The sequence below is a fragment of the Physeter macrocephalus genome, chromosome 7, assembly GCF_002837175.3.
Source record: "Physeter macrocephalus isolate SW-GA chromosome 7, ASM283717v5, whole genome shotgun sequence".
In the NCBI taxonomy this organism is placed as follows: Eukaryota; Metazoa; Chordata; class Mammalia; order Artiodactyla; family Physeteridae; genus Physeter; species Physeter macrocephalus.
This window is the reverse complement of record NC_041220.1, coordinates 25,187,587-25,207,076: the sequence shown is the minus strand read 5'-3', so window position 1 is coordinate 25,207,076 and position 19,490 is coordinate 25,187,587. Positions and strand designations below refer to the sequence as shown.

Here is a 19,490-nt window from a genome sequence, read left to right as displayed (position 1 = left end):
TTTTTGCAAACTTGTGTTTCTTTTTGATAAAATTCCTAAAAGTGGAATTTCTTAGTGGAAGTGGTTACACTTTAGAGATGCTGTCATACTGCCTTCCAAAAAAGTTGTATTAATGTGGATAATATGCCTAATTGCCCACATATTCTTTTTAAAAATTTTTTATTGACGTATAGCTGATTTACAGTGTTTCAGGTATACAGCAAAGTGGTTCAGTTATACATATATATGTATATATAGACATATATATTCTTTCTCAGATTCTTTTCCATTATAGGTTATTACAAGATATTGAATATAGTTCCCTGTGCTATACAGGAAGTCCTTGTGCCTGCATATCCTTAAGTACTAGGCTTCGTACACCATCTCTGTGCTAAGCCCAGGCATGGCTCTTGAGATTCAGACATGTATTTACCACCATTTAGTAGACAGCTCCATGCTAATGGTATCATCCGAACACCTCAAAGTCGACATATTCAGTCATCTCTCATCCCCTTATCCTCAAACTTCTCTTGGGGATTGTTTTTCTTAATTAAGATACCACATCCATCTAGATGTTCGACTTTGAAGCTTGAAAATCCTTGACTACTTTTCTTCCCTTGCTTCCACTTCCCAGGAAGAAAAAAATCAGTTCCATCACTTCTACCTTCTTATGTCTCAGGAAGTCGTTCATTTCAATAATCAATTGTGGTTTAGGATAATCCTAACCCATAGAATCACCATTTTTTAAATGGCCTACTGCCAAATCTCTGAATCACTCTTCATCCTCCAGGCTGGCTCTCATCTCATCCGTTTTCCTCACCTTGGTTGGAATAATATCTCTAAGAGGCAAGTACAATCTTGTGATTTCATCATGTTAAACAGTTCATAGCTGCCTGTTGCCTGGAGAATAAAGCACAAGGTGCATGAGATATTCATGTGTCATCTGACCCTGACTTTTTCTCCAGCTTCATATTTCTCTACTCACACCATCATCTTCTCCTCACATACCACCCTCCACGGTGAACCAGACCAAAGTTCTTCAGTTTCGGGTCTGCCTTGAAGTCTTTTTTTTTTTCCTGAAGTCTTCTCCAACTCCTTGGCAAGGCCACATCTGCTTTTAGCCTCCCGTGTACAAACATACCCAATTGCCTCTCTTCCCCTCTAGACTGTGTACTCTGGGGGCATGGACTGTGTCTGTATCCCCAGGAACTAACTTGATAAGTGTTCCTTGAATGACTAAGTATAAGAAGAAGTAAATAAAAGAAGTGAAAGCATTGTCTGTCAGAGGAGTAAAAGGATGAACAAATTGCTCTGCCTAAAGAGATCATTGTGTTGGAATTAGGTGACAGAAACATAGGGGCATTTGTGGAAAATGTCTTGTAGGCTTTCAGACAGCCATTTGTCAGCTAGTAGAATGTTTGTGTTTGCCTGCGCCTCACTAAGAAGTGAAAATATACCTTTATGTGTTCTGAAAGAGGAAAGCTGATGATTTTTATAAAAATAGCCAACCTAAAATCCGGTTCAATATTACTAATGCAGTGGTGACTTTAACGTTTAAAAATTGGCAACATTCTTCCAATCACCTACCCAAAAGCTTGTGAAGCAAAGTATAATCTGAAGCAAGAAGCACCGTGTCAAGTGTAACAGTTCAAACTTCTTAAAAATTGAATCTTTCCTTTAAAGAAAATGACTTTAATTGTAAATGAAAACAAGTTTGCTAAATGATCCTAGAATTTAGAGTGATAATAAATTCGGTAAAGAGAACATTGTCTGAAAATGATAAAATACATAATCTTAACTGTGTGATGTCAGAAAACCACTGAGCTTTTACCCTTTAGTTTCCTTATCTGCACTGTGGATGTGGTTGACTTCTGCAATCATTAGATTGTTAGAAAGAATGGTTATAATCTTGAGATTTTTGAGGAAAGACATATTAAGTGTATCATCACTCTCGGGAAGATAATTTGGATAATTTGACTTTACAATTAAATGTTTTAATTTCACACAATTATTAAGATGTGACTTCTGGTTTTAGCTCAGAAGAAAAAGTTAATCAATAGGAATATTAGGAGTCAAAATGTGGAATCTATAGCAAACTATAGAAACCTGTTTTTTCTGCTTAAAAAACTAATTATGAAAAGAATATATGGTTTGAGGACTTATTTTCTGTAAATCAGGAGTTGCATTTCTTCTTCACTATAAACTAAAAAAATATTTGGAATCGTGACATAGTTATGTCATCTTAACTAGTATGCTTTTAATCCAAGGAAGACCTTGTGTACTCAGATTAAATGCTGAGTAATTTTCAGCATGTTCTTTAAAGCTCTCTATTAGCTTAGATATTTAATATCCATCATTCTAGAGGCAGCAAACAGCAGAAAGGAAAGTCATCTACAAATAAATTGCCAGAAAATTTTAAAAGTGCTGTATTTTCCAGAGCTTTAGAAACTAACTCTAGAGTATCTCATTCTTTGCAAGATTATAGTGAAAGTACTAACTTAAAAAAATGTACACATGGGATTTATGTCATGGGAAAATCACACAATCAGCTTGTGTGAGGTGAGAAAAAATAGTGTCATCGCAGAATCTTTATTAGATGGGACCTTGCCTAAGCTATTCCAATGTCTTCTTCCCTGTCAAGAGGCTTGCGTAAGTAAGTAGTTATTGCAGTGCTTCTGCTGAAGAAAGGTGGGTTGGCTTAGGGTGGTTTAAGCACAGATGTAGTGAAGGGGATCCGTTACAGAGATATTTTAAAGGACTTGGCAATTGTTTGGACTTTGTGTGTCTGTTTGGAGTAGGAGGTAAAAATCCAGAGCTGTCTAGGAAGACTCCCAGGCTTCTGTGCAGCACACATGGGCAGGGTGGTGCCATTTATTGCACCTTGGCTTAGGAACTCAAGCAACATAGAGCAGCTGGGAGAAAGAGAGAGAGGCAGAGAGACAGAGACAGAGAGACAGAAGGGACAGATAGATAGACAGAGAGAATGAGAGAGAGAGAGAAGGGTTAAAGGGTGGGAACCAAATCTGAAGGACCCTTGTTTGCTGTGTCAAGTCCTAGCTTCTCATCCTATAGGCTAGGCTAGGCTAAGAGGACTCATTGACAGGTTCTTATCTGGGTATTAACATGATCAGAGGCGCATTTTGAGTTACTATGTGGAGAGAACAAAGGGCATACAATTAGGGTATTATAATAGTGCTGGTGAGAGGAGATGGGTGAGTATGGAGTTGAAGAAGATTTAAGGACAGTTTTACAGGATTTAAATCCAATTGGATGAGGACTTGAGGGACTGAGCAAGGTTGAAGGACTTAGGTTTCTGGTTAATATAACTGGGTAAATGGAAAATTCACGAGGAAAGGGAACACAGGAAATACACCATGTGTTTACCATGTTTACTTAATAAGATCAGTTGTTTATATTCAATATGAAAAGAAGTTTTGGGAAACAAGAAAGTTATTTGAGTCTGCCTTTTTTTGCATTAAAGAATCTTAGATCTTAGAACTTACAGGGAATCTCAGATTACAAATTCCCCTATTTATTTTATCAATGAGAATAAAGAGTTTCAAAGACTGAATCACCCATACAGCTAATAACAGAGCTGGAAAATCAGACTTCGATGCCCAGTCTCAAGGTCTTCTATATGCATTCATCCTCATACAATCAATAGATTTTCAACACGAAATGTGTATGCTGTTAATGAATGAATGATGTTAGTTTATGGATAACCTTTCTAAGAATTGATTTTTGCTACCCACCAGATAGAAATTTTTTAAAAGTTGATGCATTTGACCCTTTCTGGGCCTTTATGATAATATAATTTTCAAAGTAAATTACTTTATCTGTACTACAAAAAAGAATGAATGAATTGATGTGGTAATTTTCACTAGATCAGTTACTATTTTAATCTGCTAAAGAAAATAGTAAAATATTTTTAAGACTCTGGCCTTATTGATTCTCTATCTACAACTTTCCTAAATATGCCCCAGGAAAACCACTTATTTAGGAATTATATATAATAAAAATAATTTTAAAAATATTTCAAGTATTCAGAGATTCTATTCATAATGGTAAAATTTTAGAAACATCTTGAATGAATGATTAAGCAAGCTTATTCTGCATCACTAAAGTGGAACACTATGTAGTCATTTTAATTAGTATATGGATTATGAGGTATCTAGAGGTGTATATAAAAAGGTACTTGTAATAAAACAAGAAATTATGTATACACAGAGGACAGGTATTGGTGAATGTTTTGGAAAGGATAACAAGTTAACTTAGAGTGGTAGAGATAGATACAGAGTTCTATTTCCTTTAGGACTTTCCTTTTTATTTTCTATCTCTCCTAGCTGTAGAATAAGAGAAATGTCTTTGTAAAACCCTTTTGCCCATTCTACTTCCAGCAAATATGGAAAACTAGGTATCATGAAAAAAAATCTCCAACAACAAAATGCCTAGGAAATTTGGATGCAATGTGACATCCTTTTACATTACTCTTAAATGAAGGTCTGAGCTCTCGGGAATGTAAAGAGCTATAGTACTGAGTGGTTAGTAAACAAACTCTGAAACTATGGCTACCTGGGCGATTTTTGCATCTATTAACAATATAGAGCCTTAGATTCGCAAGGACTTGTGGGAAGCAGCTATTTATCCCCCTTTTTCTTCTTCTCTGCTACCAGCCCTGGCTGTAGCATTTAGAGAACAAGCATCATCACACTCATCCCGTGATTATCTTGCTGGCTAACTCCAGCCCTTTGCTTTTCTCAGTGCATTGACTGAATAGCAGTCGTTAAATATTTGTTGCAAGCAATTTATGGTGAGATGATTTTCAAATTCTTTCTTATGTCTAATCTGTGTTATAAAATAGAATCATACATCTTCTCTAATGAGCTTTGTTTTAATTAGAAGATGAGAACTTCTTCAGTTATATTTTGTTTTAATATTTATATGCTGTACCTACCATTATTTTACTAAATAAAAGATGTTTCCTGTGTTAGTTATGGGATTGTAATTTTTTCAAATCTCAAATGGATCAATACCATGTTCATAAAATAGTAAAACACAATTAAGAGTTCAAACTGTGTATTAATAAAGACCTGCATTTGAATCCTGGTTCTACCATTTGTAGTAGTTGTATGTTCTAGATCAAGTTACTTAACCTACTGAGTCTTCAATTCCTAAATCTATATAATGGAATAACATTTTTTGTTCAGAGAGTTGTTCTCATGACTAAATAAAATAATCCCTGAAAAGAAATTAGCGTAATTCTAGGCCCATATTATACATCTAATAATTATTAACTATTAAAATGAGAGAGACTTGGATTATTAGTGTAATAATAATCTACAGTATAAATTATTGGCTTTTTTAGAGACCCTCCATAAAAATATCAGATTTAACAGGGAAAAAAATAAAATGGGTCCTAAATATACCTTCTGTTTCCCTGTATTCTTATCCCAGAATCATAATCACCAGCACTACAATATCATATGCTGGGAACACTTGCTTGTTTCCTGCAGCTTTATTGAGGTATAATTGACAAATAAAAGTTTTATATATTCAAGGTTATAACTTGATGTTTTGATATATGTATACATTATGAAATAAGCATCACAATTAAGCTAATCAGCCTATCCATCATCTCACATAGTTACCATTAATACGTCATTGTTAGTCACCAGGCTGTACATTAGATCTCCAGAACATATACATCTTGGGTAAATGAAACTTGGTACCTCTTGACCAATATCTCCCCATTTCCCACGCCTCCAGACCCTGGGAACCAGCATTCTACTCTACTTGTGTAAAATAATGTGCAATTGACCTATTTTTTTAAGTGTATGGTTCAGTGAATGTTAGTTAATTTATAGAGTTATGTGATCCCCATCACAAGCCAATTTTAGGACATGTCCATCACCTCTAAAAATATCCCTCAGGCCCATTTGCAGTCAGGGGAACATTTACCTTGCTGTGTTATTTGGGAATGGTTTCTATTCTTAGACCTTATCTTACTCTGTACTTTAATTAGATGTGTGAATGAATGAGGTCCAGGATGGAGTTGAGAAATTTTTTGGATGGGAGGGAATCAGGGGACCTGGTTTGGGTGTTACTCCATCACATCTGCACAGAGAAGTGAGCATGAAAATACCAGAAGCCAAACTAGGCAGAAATAGATCTACCAGACTCTTGGAAGTTGGCAGAGGAAATCAGGGCAAGTAAAACCAAGGATAAATGGGAAAAGGCCATGGAAGGAAGTGAAAACTAATTGGACTTTGTCATATAATACTGTCTGGGAACCTTTTGTTAGAGCAAGAATAGGACGAAGGAAAGGATTATATATATACATACATACATATATATATATATATATATATATATATTAGTTCTAATGGTCAAAAAATCGCAGATAAGAACTTTCAAACTGAAAAGTGGGATGATCATAGGAGACAGTGTGACCAGAACCAATAGGGAAATTTTCTTTGAGGGCAAGTTGAGCCGAAATGAAATGAATTTTAGGTTTTTCCCCTTTAATTAGCATTACCTGTCACAGAGCTAATAAACAAGAGAGTCAAGCTTTGTTCAAAATGCTGATTCTAAAATTTCCAAGAAACCAATATTTTTAGAAAGAGTAGTTTCTGAGACAAACATCAATTTAAGTTTAGATTAATTAACTAATTAATTAACTCACTTAATTTATACAAGTGAAATCCATAGGAGGTAAACAAAACAAATATTGGTTTCCTTTAAGTTTTTTTTTCTAAGCCACACTTCTAAGCAAAAAAGAACAAAAAGAGAGGACGCATGGGGGAAAGCAGAACTGTATGTTTTTTTTACCTTCTACAATTTCATGAAGCACATTGTTAAACCCTGTGAAGCCAGAAGGGTATATTCAAGTGCACTAAGCTGTAAATTTTCATTTATTATCCACATGGTTTTCTTCTCAGAACTGAAAGCACATCTGTCCCTCCCTCTGGATTCAAGAAATCCTTTTTTTTTTTTACAAGTAGTGCTTGAGTAGGGGAAAAAAAAAGAAGAGGAAATAGTCCTTAGATTTTTCTCTGGAGATTTATTTCTGCTATGGAGTGAGGCACGTCACTCCATAGCATTTTTATCCTGAGCTCATCAACCCTAATCTGTCCATGCCCCATCTCCTTCTGTTTTCCTTCCCTTTTCCATCCTTCCTCCCCAACATCTCTCATCTGTATTTTTCCATGACTCCATTTGCCAAAATAGTAGCTTGGTTGAGCAAATGGGTTAAGGAGTGGCCTGGGAGAAGGAAGGCACAGATAAATGGTGGAGCAAGTCCTTGGATTTGGGGTGTGGGCAGGGGACTAAGAAAGAACTGCTTTATTTCTCTCTCCTTGCCTGCTTCCCGCCCCCATCCAACTAAGCACAAGTCAAGGATTTCAATGTCTCAGAGTACGGACAGAGGTGGGAGACCAGTTTGAGGCTACTGTAATAATCCTGGCAGTAGATGATGGTGGCTTGCACCAGCATGGTTGCAGTGAGTGTAGAAATACGTGGCTGGATTCTGCATATGTTTGGGAAAAAAAGGCAGAATTTTCTGAAAAATTGGGCAAAAATTAGGAGAGGAAGAGAAGAGACATTGGCCACATCATATGAGCTTGGTGGGAACTACGATGGGGAAGAAGATAGAAGGAGCTGGTGGTAGAGAATGGGGAGCAGATCAGGAGCTCAGTTTGGAACATGATAAGTTGGAACTGTCAGGAGGAGAGCTTTTGCTTTTAATGGAGTTCAGGGAAAAGTCTAGGCTGGAGATGAAGAAATTCGAAAACCATTAGCATAACTGAGGTTTTTAAACCACAAGATTAAATGAGAGTACTTAGGAAGGACATGTAGGTAAAAGAAAGGAACACTAGAGGAGAAATAAGGAGGACCAGCAAGAAGTGACTGAGGTGGGATATACACACAAGAACATGTATCATTGTTTTAATCATATTTTGGATATCAATTAGAGTTTATGAATATGAATATTATTTCACTATGTGAAATATCTCAAAAATGATACCTCTGGTAGTAACAATATGCACAGGAACATATGAGTATGGGTATGTGTATATGCTAATTAACTGGATATTAAATAATTTAAATAAATATATATTAAAGTGTATCTATAGACATACATACATATATACTTTCATTCACTGTTTCATCAATATAAAAATATTATGACACTAATTTCAATTTTTATTATCTGTGATTTGCTATATTATTTATCTCCTATGAAATATTCTTCGTCCAAGCAAATATTTTGTCTTTCTTCTGCTTTTGCCTGATTGATAGTTGATTCAAGTGTTTGGATTCAGTTTAAATTTCGGACCACTATAAAACAGAGTTTAGCAATATTCTTTTTATCTCAATAATTAAATTATACTCATAACTTTCTATTTAAGAAGCTCTAACTGTTCAAATATATGACATGTTTAAAGAGTTAAGGCACTGAATACATAGATGAAATTTATGTATACTTAAAATTATTTTGTGAGTGGTGGTTTTTCTTTTCCATACCACACTGTTTCGTCCTGGACACCAACATTGGCTCTTATTGTGGAAAATGAATCTTTCAGCCTCCCTAGGTAAGAAGCTCATCATTAAAAGGCTTAACCAGGAGAACCACTGCCTGCTGCATAACTCTTCTCAAATAGAAGCTGACTCAGGAACAGGGGGGCAGGAGTTATGGTTAGGTCCCATGATGGTGACTGAAGAATGTATTGGGGCAGGAGAAGAAGAGGGTGGAGAGTATGTTGGGAGGGAAAAGATGAAAGGATGATGGGGGCAATACTGGTAATGAGAAGTGAACCAAAGCAATTTGTGCTGAATATAAAGGTGAGGTACAACAGAAAGAGACTCATAGACCTAGAGAACAGACTTGTGGTTGCCAAGGCAGAAGTGGGGTGGGGGAGGGATGGAGTGGGAGTTTGGGGTTAGCAGATGCAAACTAGTATATATAGAATGGGTAAAAAACAAGGTCCTACTGTATAGCCCAGGAAACTATATTCAATATCCTGTAATAAACCATAATGGAAAAGAGTATGAAAAAGAATATCCATATGTGTAACTGAATCACTTTGCTGTACAGCAGAAATTAACGCAACATTGTAAATCAACTCTACTTCAATTTAAATAAATAAATAAATAGATGACTAATAATGCAGAGAATTGTAAAAAAAAAAAAAGATGGAGTGCAAAAGTAGCCTTATAGAAGGCATTATGAAAATGAGAATGAGTTAAGAATAAGAAACTTAGAATAAAGAACTTTTATCGGAGTCATTGTGTAGTGTGACCAGAGGTGTAGAGGGCAACTCACGGTCAAAACAGTGGCAGAGGATATTTCTAAAAGTGCTCAGCCGTCCACCTGCATCAGGATTTCCTGAGATGCTTGTTACGAAGACTACAACCTGCTACAGCAGAATCTCTTGGTGTTGCCAGGGCACCTGCAGTCTTTATTAAAAATACCCAGGCCCTGACCTCATTCCCGAGGGAGTCTTACGCCTATTAAAATTTGAGCACCACTGAATTAGGGTGTAAGGAAAGATGTAAGAAATAAATCTTGGCAGTGTACTTCCTCCAATGGAGAGGAGACTCAGGGAATTTGCAGAGGTGTAAGGAAAGAAGATGTAAGAAATAAATCTTGGGGGGGGAACAGGCAAGATGGCGGAAGAGTAAGACGCGGAGATCACCTTCCTCCTCAGTAGGAAATATGTATAAAGAATTAATGAAAGTAGATAATTGTCAGGAATCAAGTAACACTGAACTGCCAGGGAAGTACGATGTGAATCCAGAAGGAAGGTAAAAAAGAGGAGTCAAAAAGAGGGCATAGGAGTGAATATGTGAGAGGCCAGGAATGACACACTCAGAAAGAGGACAGATCTGTGGAGAGAAGGAGGGAAGACCACACTGGCCTTGAGAGCTCTAGCTTTCCCAGAGCTAAGCCATGGGAGGCCTATCCATCCCCATAAGATGAAACCAGAAAGCAAATTATAATAACAGAAGAGCAGATCAGTGAAAAGGGACCACAGAGCAGCCCTCACAGGCTGCTTTCTGTGTCTAGTCCTTAGTAAGTCGTATTCTCAGCTGTAAAAAGTGCTGGGTATTAAACATCATCCCCACCCTGGTGACACATCAATATCTTTATTCATTTTATATTTGATTGAAGTATAATTAATTTACAATGTTGTGTTAGTTTCAGGTGTACAGCAAAGTGATTCAGTTACACACACACACACACACACACACACACATATTCTTTTTCATATTCTTTCCATTGTAGGTTATTACAAAATACTGAGTATAGTTCCCTGTGCTATACAGTAGGTCCTTGTTGATTATCTATTTTGTATATAGTAGTGTGTATATGTCAGTATCTTTAGATAATCATTTTCTTTGCGGAAATAACATGGAGTTGTTTGATTTACTAAAGACTACAGTGGATTGAATTTTGTATCCAGTCTGAGTACAGATGATTAGGGGGACATCCCAGTTCATGATTTTTGTTAGAGGCCTCAGCACAGTCCCACAGGAGATCAGATGAGCCAGGAAGAGACAGAGATAATTGGCCTGGACTATTGTTTTCTTTCTCCTCCTCGCCATCGTTACTTGTCATTTGCTTCAGTTTGCATTAAAATAAGTGGTAAGTTTTGTTTTTAAGCTCCTGCTTCTGAAATTTAAAAAAATCTACAAGTACACAATTAAGAGTGAGTTCTCATCGGTGTCACAGGAGAGCAATGTGTTTCTTAGCTTTTAGACACCTGTATCCCTCATTCGTCAACTTCTTGTCCTATCTCCTGAATAGTCCAAGCCCCAAGGTCATTTTTAAAAATAATTGTGAAAAAATAAATAAAATAATAGAAATACTTATTATATTGTCTCCCTGAAGAAACCGATACTTTGCCCTGAAAATCATTAGTGTCAAGGCAAGGGGAGAGTGCTTTCTAGATGTTAATGTGTCTTATTGGATGCTAATATTTCAAAATAAGAAATGGAATTATGGGAATGTTAATAATTCAGCTGGTAAATGTAAAGAAAATATTCAGTAAATACTCATCACAGGTTGCAAGGTGAAACCCAGCAAAGGGCTCATGTGCCCACGGGTCAGAAAGCCAAACTCTGCCAGCAAAGTGAAGATTTATTGCAGGGCACCAAGCAAGGGAGGGGGAGGCAAGCCTCAGGTCCAATCCAACTTGGTCTTTGAGTTGGAGATTTTTTCAAAGGGGAAAAAAAAAAGGGGCCGGGATTAATCCTCCTCTTGTGATAGTCCTTAATCCTTAATCATAGTTTTGGGAGTCAGGATAACTGGTTTATGATTCTCAGACTAGGTGGCCATGGCTTGGGGTCCTGTTAGCTCATCCTGCCCTGGAGAAACAACCTGAGTTTGTAAGTTAATGATAGCGACAACAGCAATTTTAGTCATCTGACTGGTCGATGAGCACAAGATTGAGGTCAGAGGAGACAAGAAAGGGAATAAAGTTTTGGACAGAGACATTAATCATAAATTATAATTGATTAATAATTAATCATAAACAAAGTTCTCGGTAAGGGAACTTTGTTCTGGGGGGACTTGGTTTCAAAGATACTATGAAAAAAGCATTGATGATTGGATATAAAGGGTTATAACCAAGTGTTGCACCCACTATGTAAATGCACCATCCACGGCCACTCTCTTCTTTTTCTTTGGGTGATGTTTTGCTGTTTTACTTCTTTCCCTGCTGGAATGCCTCTTTTGTTTTTCCTAATAAAACTGGCCAAAGACTCCTTCATTCCATGGAATGCTTACATCCGTAACATGCTTGACCAACTCCTAAATGATGACTATAAAAGTCAGTCATTCTTTCATTTGTAATCAATTTTAGGTATTTTTACAAGTCAAATGAGAAACCACAAGGGGAACAAAAAAGGTGATAAAAAAGATAGCATAATGGAATTTTTATGCCGTCATGTCCCTTTTCTATCCAATAAAATTCTCCAGATGCCCACTTGGCATTAATTTATATTCTCCCCATTTCTCAGCTATTAAAATTTATGCCCCCTGCCCTGAGTATCATGGGGAAGAATATACACAGTAATTATTAAATGCTTGCTCTGTGTCAGGCATTTCACATGAACGATGACCAATCTTACCCACCTCTTAGAACTGTTTGCATAATTATTCCCACTTTCCTGATGAGGAAGCTAAAGGCTGCCCAAGATCACCCAGCTAGTAAGTGGTACAGCCAGGATCTATATTCATATTGGCCTAAATATAAAGGCTCAGACTTTTCTCTCTGTACTGTGTGACCTCAAGTTCACTAATAATTATTAATAATATTAATACTAATTTGTTTTGAATACTAATACTTGACATATGTAATCATGAAGAATCTTCCTAGTGATTGAGCAAGGACTGGATTTATTTCACCTAGTCTTACAAAATATCTTGGTCATTTGACTTTAAACACTCTTTGGATATCATAAAAATCTCTTAGAATAGTTCTTATCTGTTCAATAGGCAGTAATGCTATTTGGAGTTCTGTTTATCAGTTGCCATCTGGTACTAAGTGCTGAAAAGTCTTTCTGCTCATTGTGTAACTTGCCTTTATCTTTGTTGTTGCAGTACTGGATACCAGTTTATTTACTATTCACCTGAAAACACAGCCAAAGCAAAAGAAGTTCTCAGCAACATCAGTCAACTACAACCTCTTATAGCAACCCATGCAGACCTACTGCTTAATTCTGCCAGCCAGCATTCTCCAGAGAGCTTGAAGAATTCTTTAAAGATGCTTTCAGAAAAAGTAAGATCCAAATCGTCACTGCAGTGGGGAAAATGAAATACCCAAATCCCCGTTGGTACTGCTTTCTGCATACATTGCCTTTCATAACATCTGGAAATGTAAAACAGACTAGGTTAAAAAGTAAGCTTCAAAGTATTGCCACAGGATCAAAATGAATTGGCCTCATTCTCTTTTCAAATTTTACTGAACATTAATTTTTTTTTTCCTAGTAGGAAACGAAACCTATTACTGGTTGAGGTATATTTTCTCTTTTCCTTGACATCTTTCATTTTCTTTGGCTCCTGGTTGTATTAAATGAATTAACTTAGATTTTGAAAATTATTTTCTCTGGTGATCACCTAATTTTTATGCATATGAAGCTATACCTTTGAGTCAGAATGTCACTTCATTTGAGAGCAGAACTTTGATGTGGATTCTATCAGTGACCTGGGGTAATTCCTCTGCCTCAGTTTACTTTCTGTAACATTATCAACTGGGAGAAGGTTCTAAAAATTTCCAAAAGTATTAGTTATTGTTTGAAATGTAGTAGGACCTAGGTCTTAATTTTTCCAAAGGTTACTTACATTTGTATATGTAAAGAGGAATGGTAGTCTGGCATGGGGTAAATACTCAGCATCAATTTCAATAATGAATTAAGGCATCTGAATGATATGGAGAGAACCAAGATAGAAAAAGTCAAATTGCAGCTTGAATAGAAATGCAAAGTCAAGTATCCTGGAGTCCAATTCCAGTACACTCATTCGTAACCTCTGCGTTCTGAGGACATCTTGAAATTTATTATGAGACACTTCCAATGAATATGCCCTTGAAGAAACTGACCAAAGACAATTTTCACGGTAACATTTTAGAATAAGATAGCAGTGTGGTTCTTTGCGTCCCTGAAGAACAGATTCATAGAAACCTGAATACTATATCTGTATATATTTTTGACTCAGATATGTTAATTTATAATAATAATAATACCTTGCCCTTATTTAACATTTTAAAGTCTACATTTTCACATATTTTTCTCATAGGATGTAACCAGTATATATTTTCAGAAAAAATTAGCTAATATGTATTCAGAAAGGTCAAGTGAATTGTCTAATAAATTAAAAAGTGAAAAATCAAAACCCAAGACTTCCAGTTCAAAGTGCAACCTTCCTTCCATGCCAGAACAGGTACCTCCATCAAGAAAAGGGAGGAAAAAATTGACCCAAAATTTACAACTACCTACGTTGTCAAATATTTTGCTAGTGACTTCAGTGACTTAGGTTATTTCATTTAACCTTCAAACTGTGGGTCCATGTTATCTCCATTTCACAAAGCAAAAGATTGAAGCTCAGAGAAGTTTAAAAAATGTGCAAAGTCATGCAACTAAAGTCAAACCCAGGATTCAAACAAAACTAGGGCTCAGACCCAGGTCTGGTTGACTCCGGAATGGAAACCCCTTCCGGTATCCTCCATGCAATATATGTTTTGATATTTCCTTTTTTAAGAATTAAAAAAAAAAAATTGTTACACAAACTTCTCAACAGTACTTAAGTATTCTAATAGTCAGTGAATATGACTAATAGTCAATGAATATGTTATGGCTAAGAAAAAGGAAAAAAAAGAGGAGGGTGTCGCATACAGTAAAATAATAGAATTTCTTTTTGGTTCATTTCTTTTTTGGATTTGTAGGTGAGGTGAGGTTTTCCTGGGTTCACCTAAACAGAAAATTATAGCAAATAGAACATCACTGTGGTGATTTCAGAGCAGTATTTATATTCTGCCTGTGCATTGGACAGGGATTTGTCATTTCATACATCCCTTCACATCTTGCTGCAGTGATTTGGGGGCACGACAGGGCATGTATTTTCTCCTCCTTTAATTCAGCATTGCTCCAACTTTTTTCCCTATTTTTTTTTTGTTTGTTTGTTACTGAGTAGACAAGCTTCGTCTACCAAGAAATCTGTCAACAGTTGAAATCACGAGGATTTTTAAAAGTTAAATTTGCAAGCCATGCATTTCTTTAAGAGTTCATGCCCAGAATTTCAAAGAAGTATCTAAGTTAACAGAGTTTTGCATAGTGTATGAAGACAGTTACTAGCTCATGGTTTAAAATAAACTATGATCCATGAATCTAGCATGAAAGATAAATAATTTTAGTGGCATTTTAAATTTTAGTGTAATTTAATATTAGCAAGATTTAACTTAAAAACATTTCATGTTTAAGATCAGGGACTTGCACACTGTGGATTACAGAATAGGTCTTTTCTTCATTGAGAGTCCCCTTGTTTCTTTTAATGAATCTGAACTGACATGTTTGGAAAATAAGTTCTTGAGTTGTTTTCTTAGGAACTCATCCATAGGACATAACTGAAATTTTACAATAAAATTTACTATAAATTTTTCATATCCTAATGTGCACAATCTCAATTAAGTTGTTCTATTTTTTTTAATAGTTCTTAAAGAATCTTCTGAAGGATAACTGGATTTGTTTGCTGCATATTAGTTTATGAAAATATTAAAGAATTATTTAATGTTATGATGTAGGTTTATAGCAAAAGACAAACTCCGACTTTACATAACTAATCCCAACAGAGAAAACAAAGCATAAGCCAAATTTTTAACATAAGATATGAAAGGTTAATAATAGAGTGGGATAAAAAAATGCATTTTCCTGTTTTCTAAACTAAAATTATACAATACTGTGACAAAAAAAAAAGGAGAGAGAAAGAGAAAAGTAACGTAAAGAAATTCAAAATGAAAACGTAAGGACACAAATGTAGGCATGTATCTCATTACTCAGATATATGTGTGACATTAGTTTCAAATGCCCATCATAGCCTCCACTCCATAGATATTGATAGACCTTGTTTAGAAAGTCATTATTAGTATGCTTATCAGAAAGCAGTATTGAGCACCTAATTGTGTGTGGTATTGTACTCAATGCTGTATGACAAATACTACACAGACATGGTCCTTAATTTTACAGTCTAAGAAATTAAAAGCACGGACTATTTCACAATACGGCAATTGTGAAATGGTAAACACAACAAAAAAGGATTTGGTCGCAAATATTAGAGGCTTTGCTCACAATATATTTGAGAAAACCCAACACCTTCCAATTCCTAGTATCTTTTCAACCTTAACATAGTATACCAAAGCATTCTGCTTTGGTAGTCAAAGAAAGAAACAAGCATTCCATTCTAAAACTTAACTCAGGATTTTCTTAAGAAATGTTCCGTTTTCCTTAATAACAATACCAGAAAGTCAGTATGCTAAGAAGTTGAAGATATATATTATATACAGAACATTGATTATGTTGATTACTTAGGTACTGAGAAGGAATTTCTTATTGTTTATTCACTTCCACTACTCTCTCAATCCCAAACTGAGTAGAAGAATTCAATGAGTTTTCGTTTGTTTTTTATAGTTGGTGAAAGTATATATCTACATATACACACATACATACATACTAAATTCTAAGGGAACTTGAAAGTAACTAGTGTAAATGAAGGTGAAATTTCAGGATTAGAACTTATGTTTCTTCTTTTCATAGTCTCCCTCATATGGTAAATATTTAATTGGTAAAATAAGTACTGTTATATAAAAACAAAACTGTGTTTATTAGAATATTAAAAACAAGGAAAATAAAGGTAAGAAAGTAAAATAATATTAAGAATGATACTTATACATAAAATACATGGAACTAGAACTTCTGTTTCTGGCCATGATAGGGTAATATGGATCCTCTCAAACGACAAAAAGACAGCTAGACAAAATGTATAAAATAATGTTTTTTAGGCATTGGAAAATAGGTAGCATAGGAAGATGACAAACTATGTGACCTTATAATTGCCTAGTTTCTTCCTGGAGGCAGTTTCCAGGCTGCACCACAAGGAGGGAGAAGCCAAACAGCAACTTCTCAAGTTGAGGAGACAGAAAGTGGAGTTCAGGAAAAGCCAAGATGGCTAAAATTTGCAGAGCAGAGTACCAAAAAGGAGGGAGCTGCATACAGAAAGAGCCTTGGACATCTGTAAATGGGTGCTTTAAAATCTTTACCTGAGTACTGATTTGCATATGCATGTGAATAAACTATCAAAATCCAGAGAAATAAGTATGAGAAATAAGCATACAAAATAAATCCTGGTGGTCATACAGGACTCAGAATGATTTATCTCCTGACCAGCAAAGTGAGAAGACTTTGTCATACATAGAGCACTGCATAGAGCCCTCAGAAGGGCATGGCCCTAGTAGTGGGGTTAACTTAGTCCTAGATTAAAGGCTGCTCTTGATTCACTCTAACAAGGCTTAAAAATAAGGTTTGAAATGATCTTACTGAGTCCTTCTGGTGTGAAGTAACTTAACTTCATACCAAAACAAAACCCAACATTTTTTAAAAAGAATACAATAAAATATAGCAATAAGAATGTAAACTCAAAATGCCCCCGGCATTCAACAAGCATATACCAAGCATGCAAAGAAGCAGGAAAATATAACCCGTAATTAGAAGAAGAATTAAGCAATAGAAACAGACCCAGAAATGACAGAGACGATGCAGTTAGTAGATAAGAACCTTAACATGGCACTTATAAATATGCTCACATACTTATGAAAGCAAAGAAACATATAAAAAGGATGAGGAGAAAAAAAGGAAAATTAAAAAAAGAATCACATAGAACTCAAAGAAAAGTGAAATATAATTTCTGAAATAAAAATATGCATTGGGTGGAATTAGCAGATTGGTCACTTCAGAAGAATACATAGTGAACTTGCAAACATAGTATTAGAATATAATTAAATGAAGCACAAAGAGAAAAATAACTGAAAATGATAAAACAGAGCATGAATGACTTACAGAACAATACCAAGAAATCTAACATACATATAGTTAGAGTCCTAGAATAAAAGAAGAGGGGGACAGAAAAATATTTGTAGAAATGATGACCAAAATTTTCAAAATTTGATGAAACAATGAAACTACAGTTCCAAGAAGCAAAATGTACTCCAGCAGAGTAAATATTAAAAAAAGAAAGAAACACAGATATTAAATTGCTGAGAAACAGAGGTAAAGAGAAAATTGTGAACAACCAGAAAAATAAAAAATTTTAAAAAGGCACATTATGTGCAGAGAAACACAAATGAGAATTGTAAAAGGCTTCTTATTAGACACTATGCAATCCAGAAGATAATGGAGTAACATCTTCAAAATACTGACATACATAAAAAGTTACTTTCCATATCTAGAGAAGATGTCCCTCAAAAATAAAGGTGAAATAAAGATCATTTTAGACAAAAACTGTGAGATTTCATACCAGAATCGTACTATGACACATTTTAAAGGAAATGATCCTTCATACAGAAGGAAATGATACCATGGAAATTTTGGATCTACACAAAAGAATAAAGAGTGCCAGAAATGGTATGTATGTGGACAGAATTTTAAAAATCAAAAGTTTAATTTACTTAAACTTATTTACTCTTTAAAACAAAAATAATATTCATTGCATGGTTTGTAACATATTAATGTAAGCACAGATATATAGATCAACAGAATAGAATACAGAATCTAGAAATAGACCCATACATATGTGTTTAATAAATTTAGACAAAAGTGCAAAGGAAATTCATTGGGGAAAGGATATCTTTTTAACATATAGTGCAGGAACAATTGGATATCCATATGCAGAATAAACCTTTCCTTATGTTTACCTCACACTTATATAAAAATGGATTAAAAATGGATCATAGACCTTAATATACAAGCTAAAAGAAAAAAAACAAACAGATAAATAAATAAACAAACATCTAGAATACAACATAGGAGAAAATTTTTGTCATCTTGGGTTAGGCAAAGATTTCTTAGAACACCAAAAGCATGAACCAAAAAAAAAAAAAAATGATATGTAAGACTTCTTCAAAATTAAAAACTTTCATTAAAGTTTTCAGAAGACACTATTAAGAAATTGAAAAGGCAAGTCATAGACTAGGAGAAAATATGCGTAAAATAGGTACCTGACAAAGGACTTGTGTCAGAATGTATATTCTTACAACTGAACGATAAAACAATTAAAAATGAGCAAAAGAATTGAAAAGACATTTTACCAAAAAAGACAGATGGCAAATAAGCACATGAAAAGATACTCATCATTATTTGTTATTAGGGAAATGCAAATTTAAACTAAAATGAGGTACCAGTAACCGCCCACTGGAATAGCTAAAATTGAAAGGGCTGAGCATAGGAAAAGTTAGGAAGGATATGGAATAACTGGAACTTTCATCTATCACTAATGGGTACACAATTGTTGGCAGCTTGAAAAACAGTTCATCAGTGTCTTATAAAGTTAAAAGATATATATATGAGCTATCCATCTCACTCCTAGTTATTTACCCAAGAGAAGGTCTGTTCTGTAGGTACTGAGAAGGTTGTTGAGGACGGAAGGCCTGGAGGCTTCCTTTGTGAAGACCATCCTCAGAGCCATAACTAGGCTGAGTAAGGACAGAGAGATTTGAACTACTGAGCATCACAATATCAGTAATGCTTTCGGGGAGCTTGATAAAATACAAATTCTGATTCAGTAGTTCTGAGATGGGACCCAGAAGTCAACATTTTAGTGTTGGTGACCTTGGATAACATCCTGAAAAAAGAAGAGTTAAAGAAAAGTAAATCAACCAGTAAGAAGACTACAGAAATATCAACATGGAATGCAGAAAGGATATTAACTAGGATTAGCTGTGGGGGTATAACATAAGGGTCAATCT

The 19,490-nt window shown here is 35.2% G+C and overlaps 1 protein-coding gene across 8 annotated transcripts in view; it reads left to right on the top strand.

Annotated features, from left to right (window-relative positions):
- Positions 1-19,490, top strand: part of INPP4B (inositol polyphosphate-4-phosphatase type II B) — a 763,890-nt gene that overhangs the window by 622,646 nt on the left and 121,754 nt on the right. For all 8 annotated transcript variants that reach the window (XR_008617771.1, XM_007111238.4, XM_055085901.1 and 5 more), the window contains one exon: positions 12,584-12,761. Coding sequence is in view for 7 of the 8 variants with exons in the window: in XM_007111238.4 (XP_007111300.2) it covers positions 12,584-12,761 (178 nt within the window). In the remaining variant the exon portion in view is untranslated. The remainder of the gene's footprint in view (positions 1-12,583; positions 12,762-19,490) is intronic.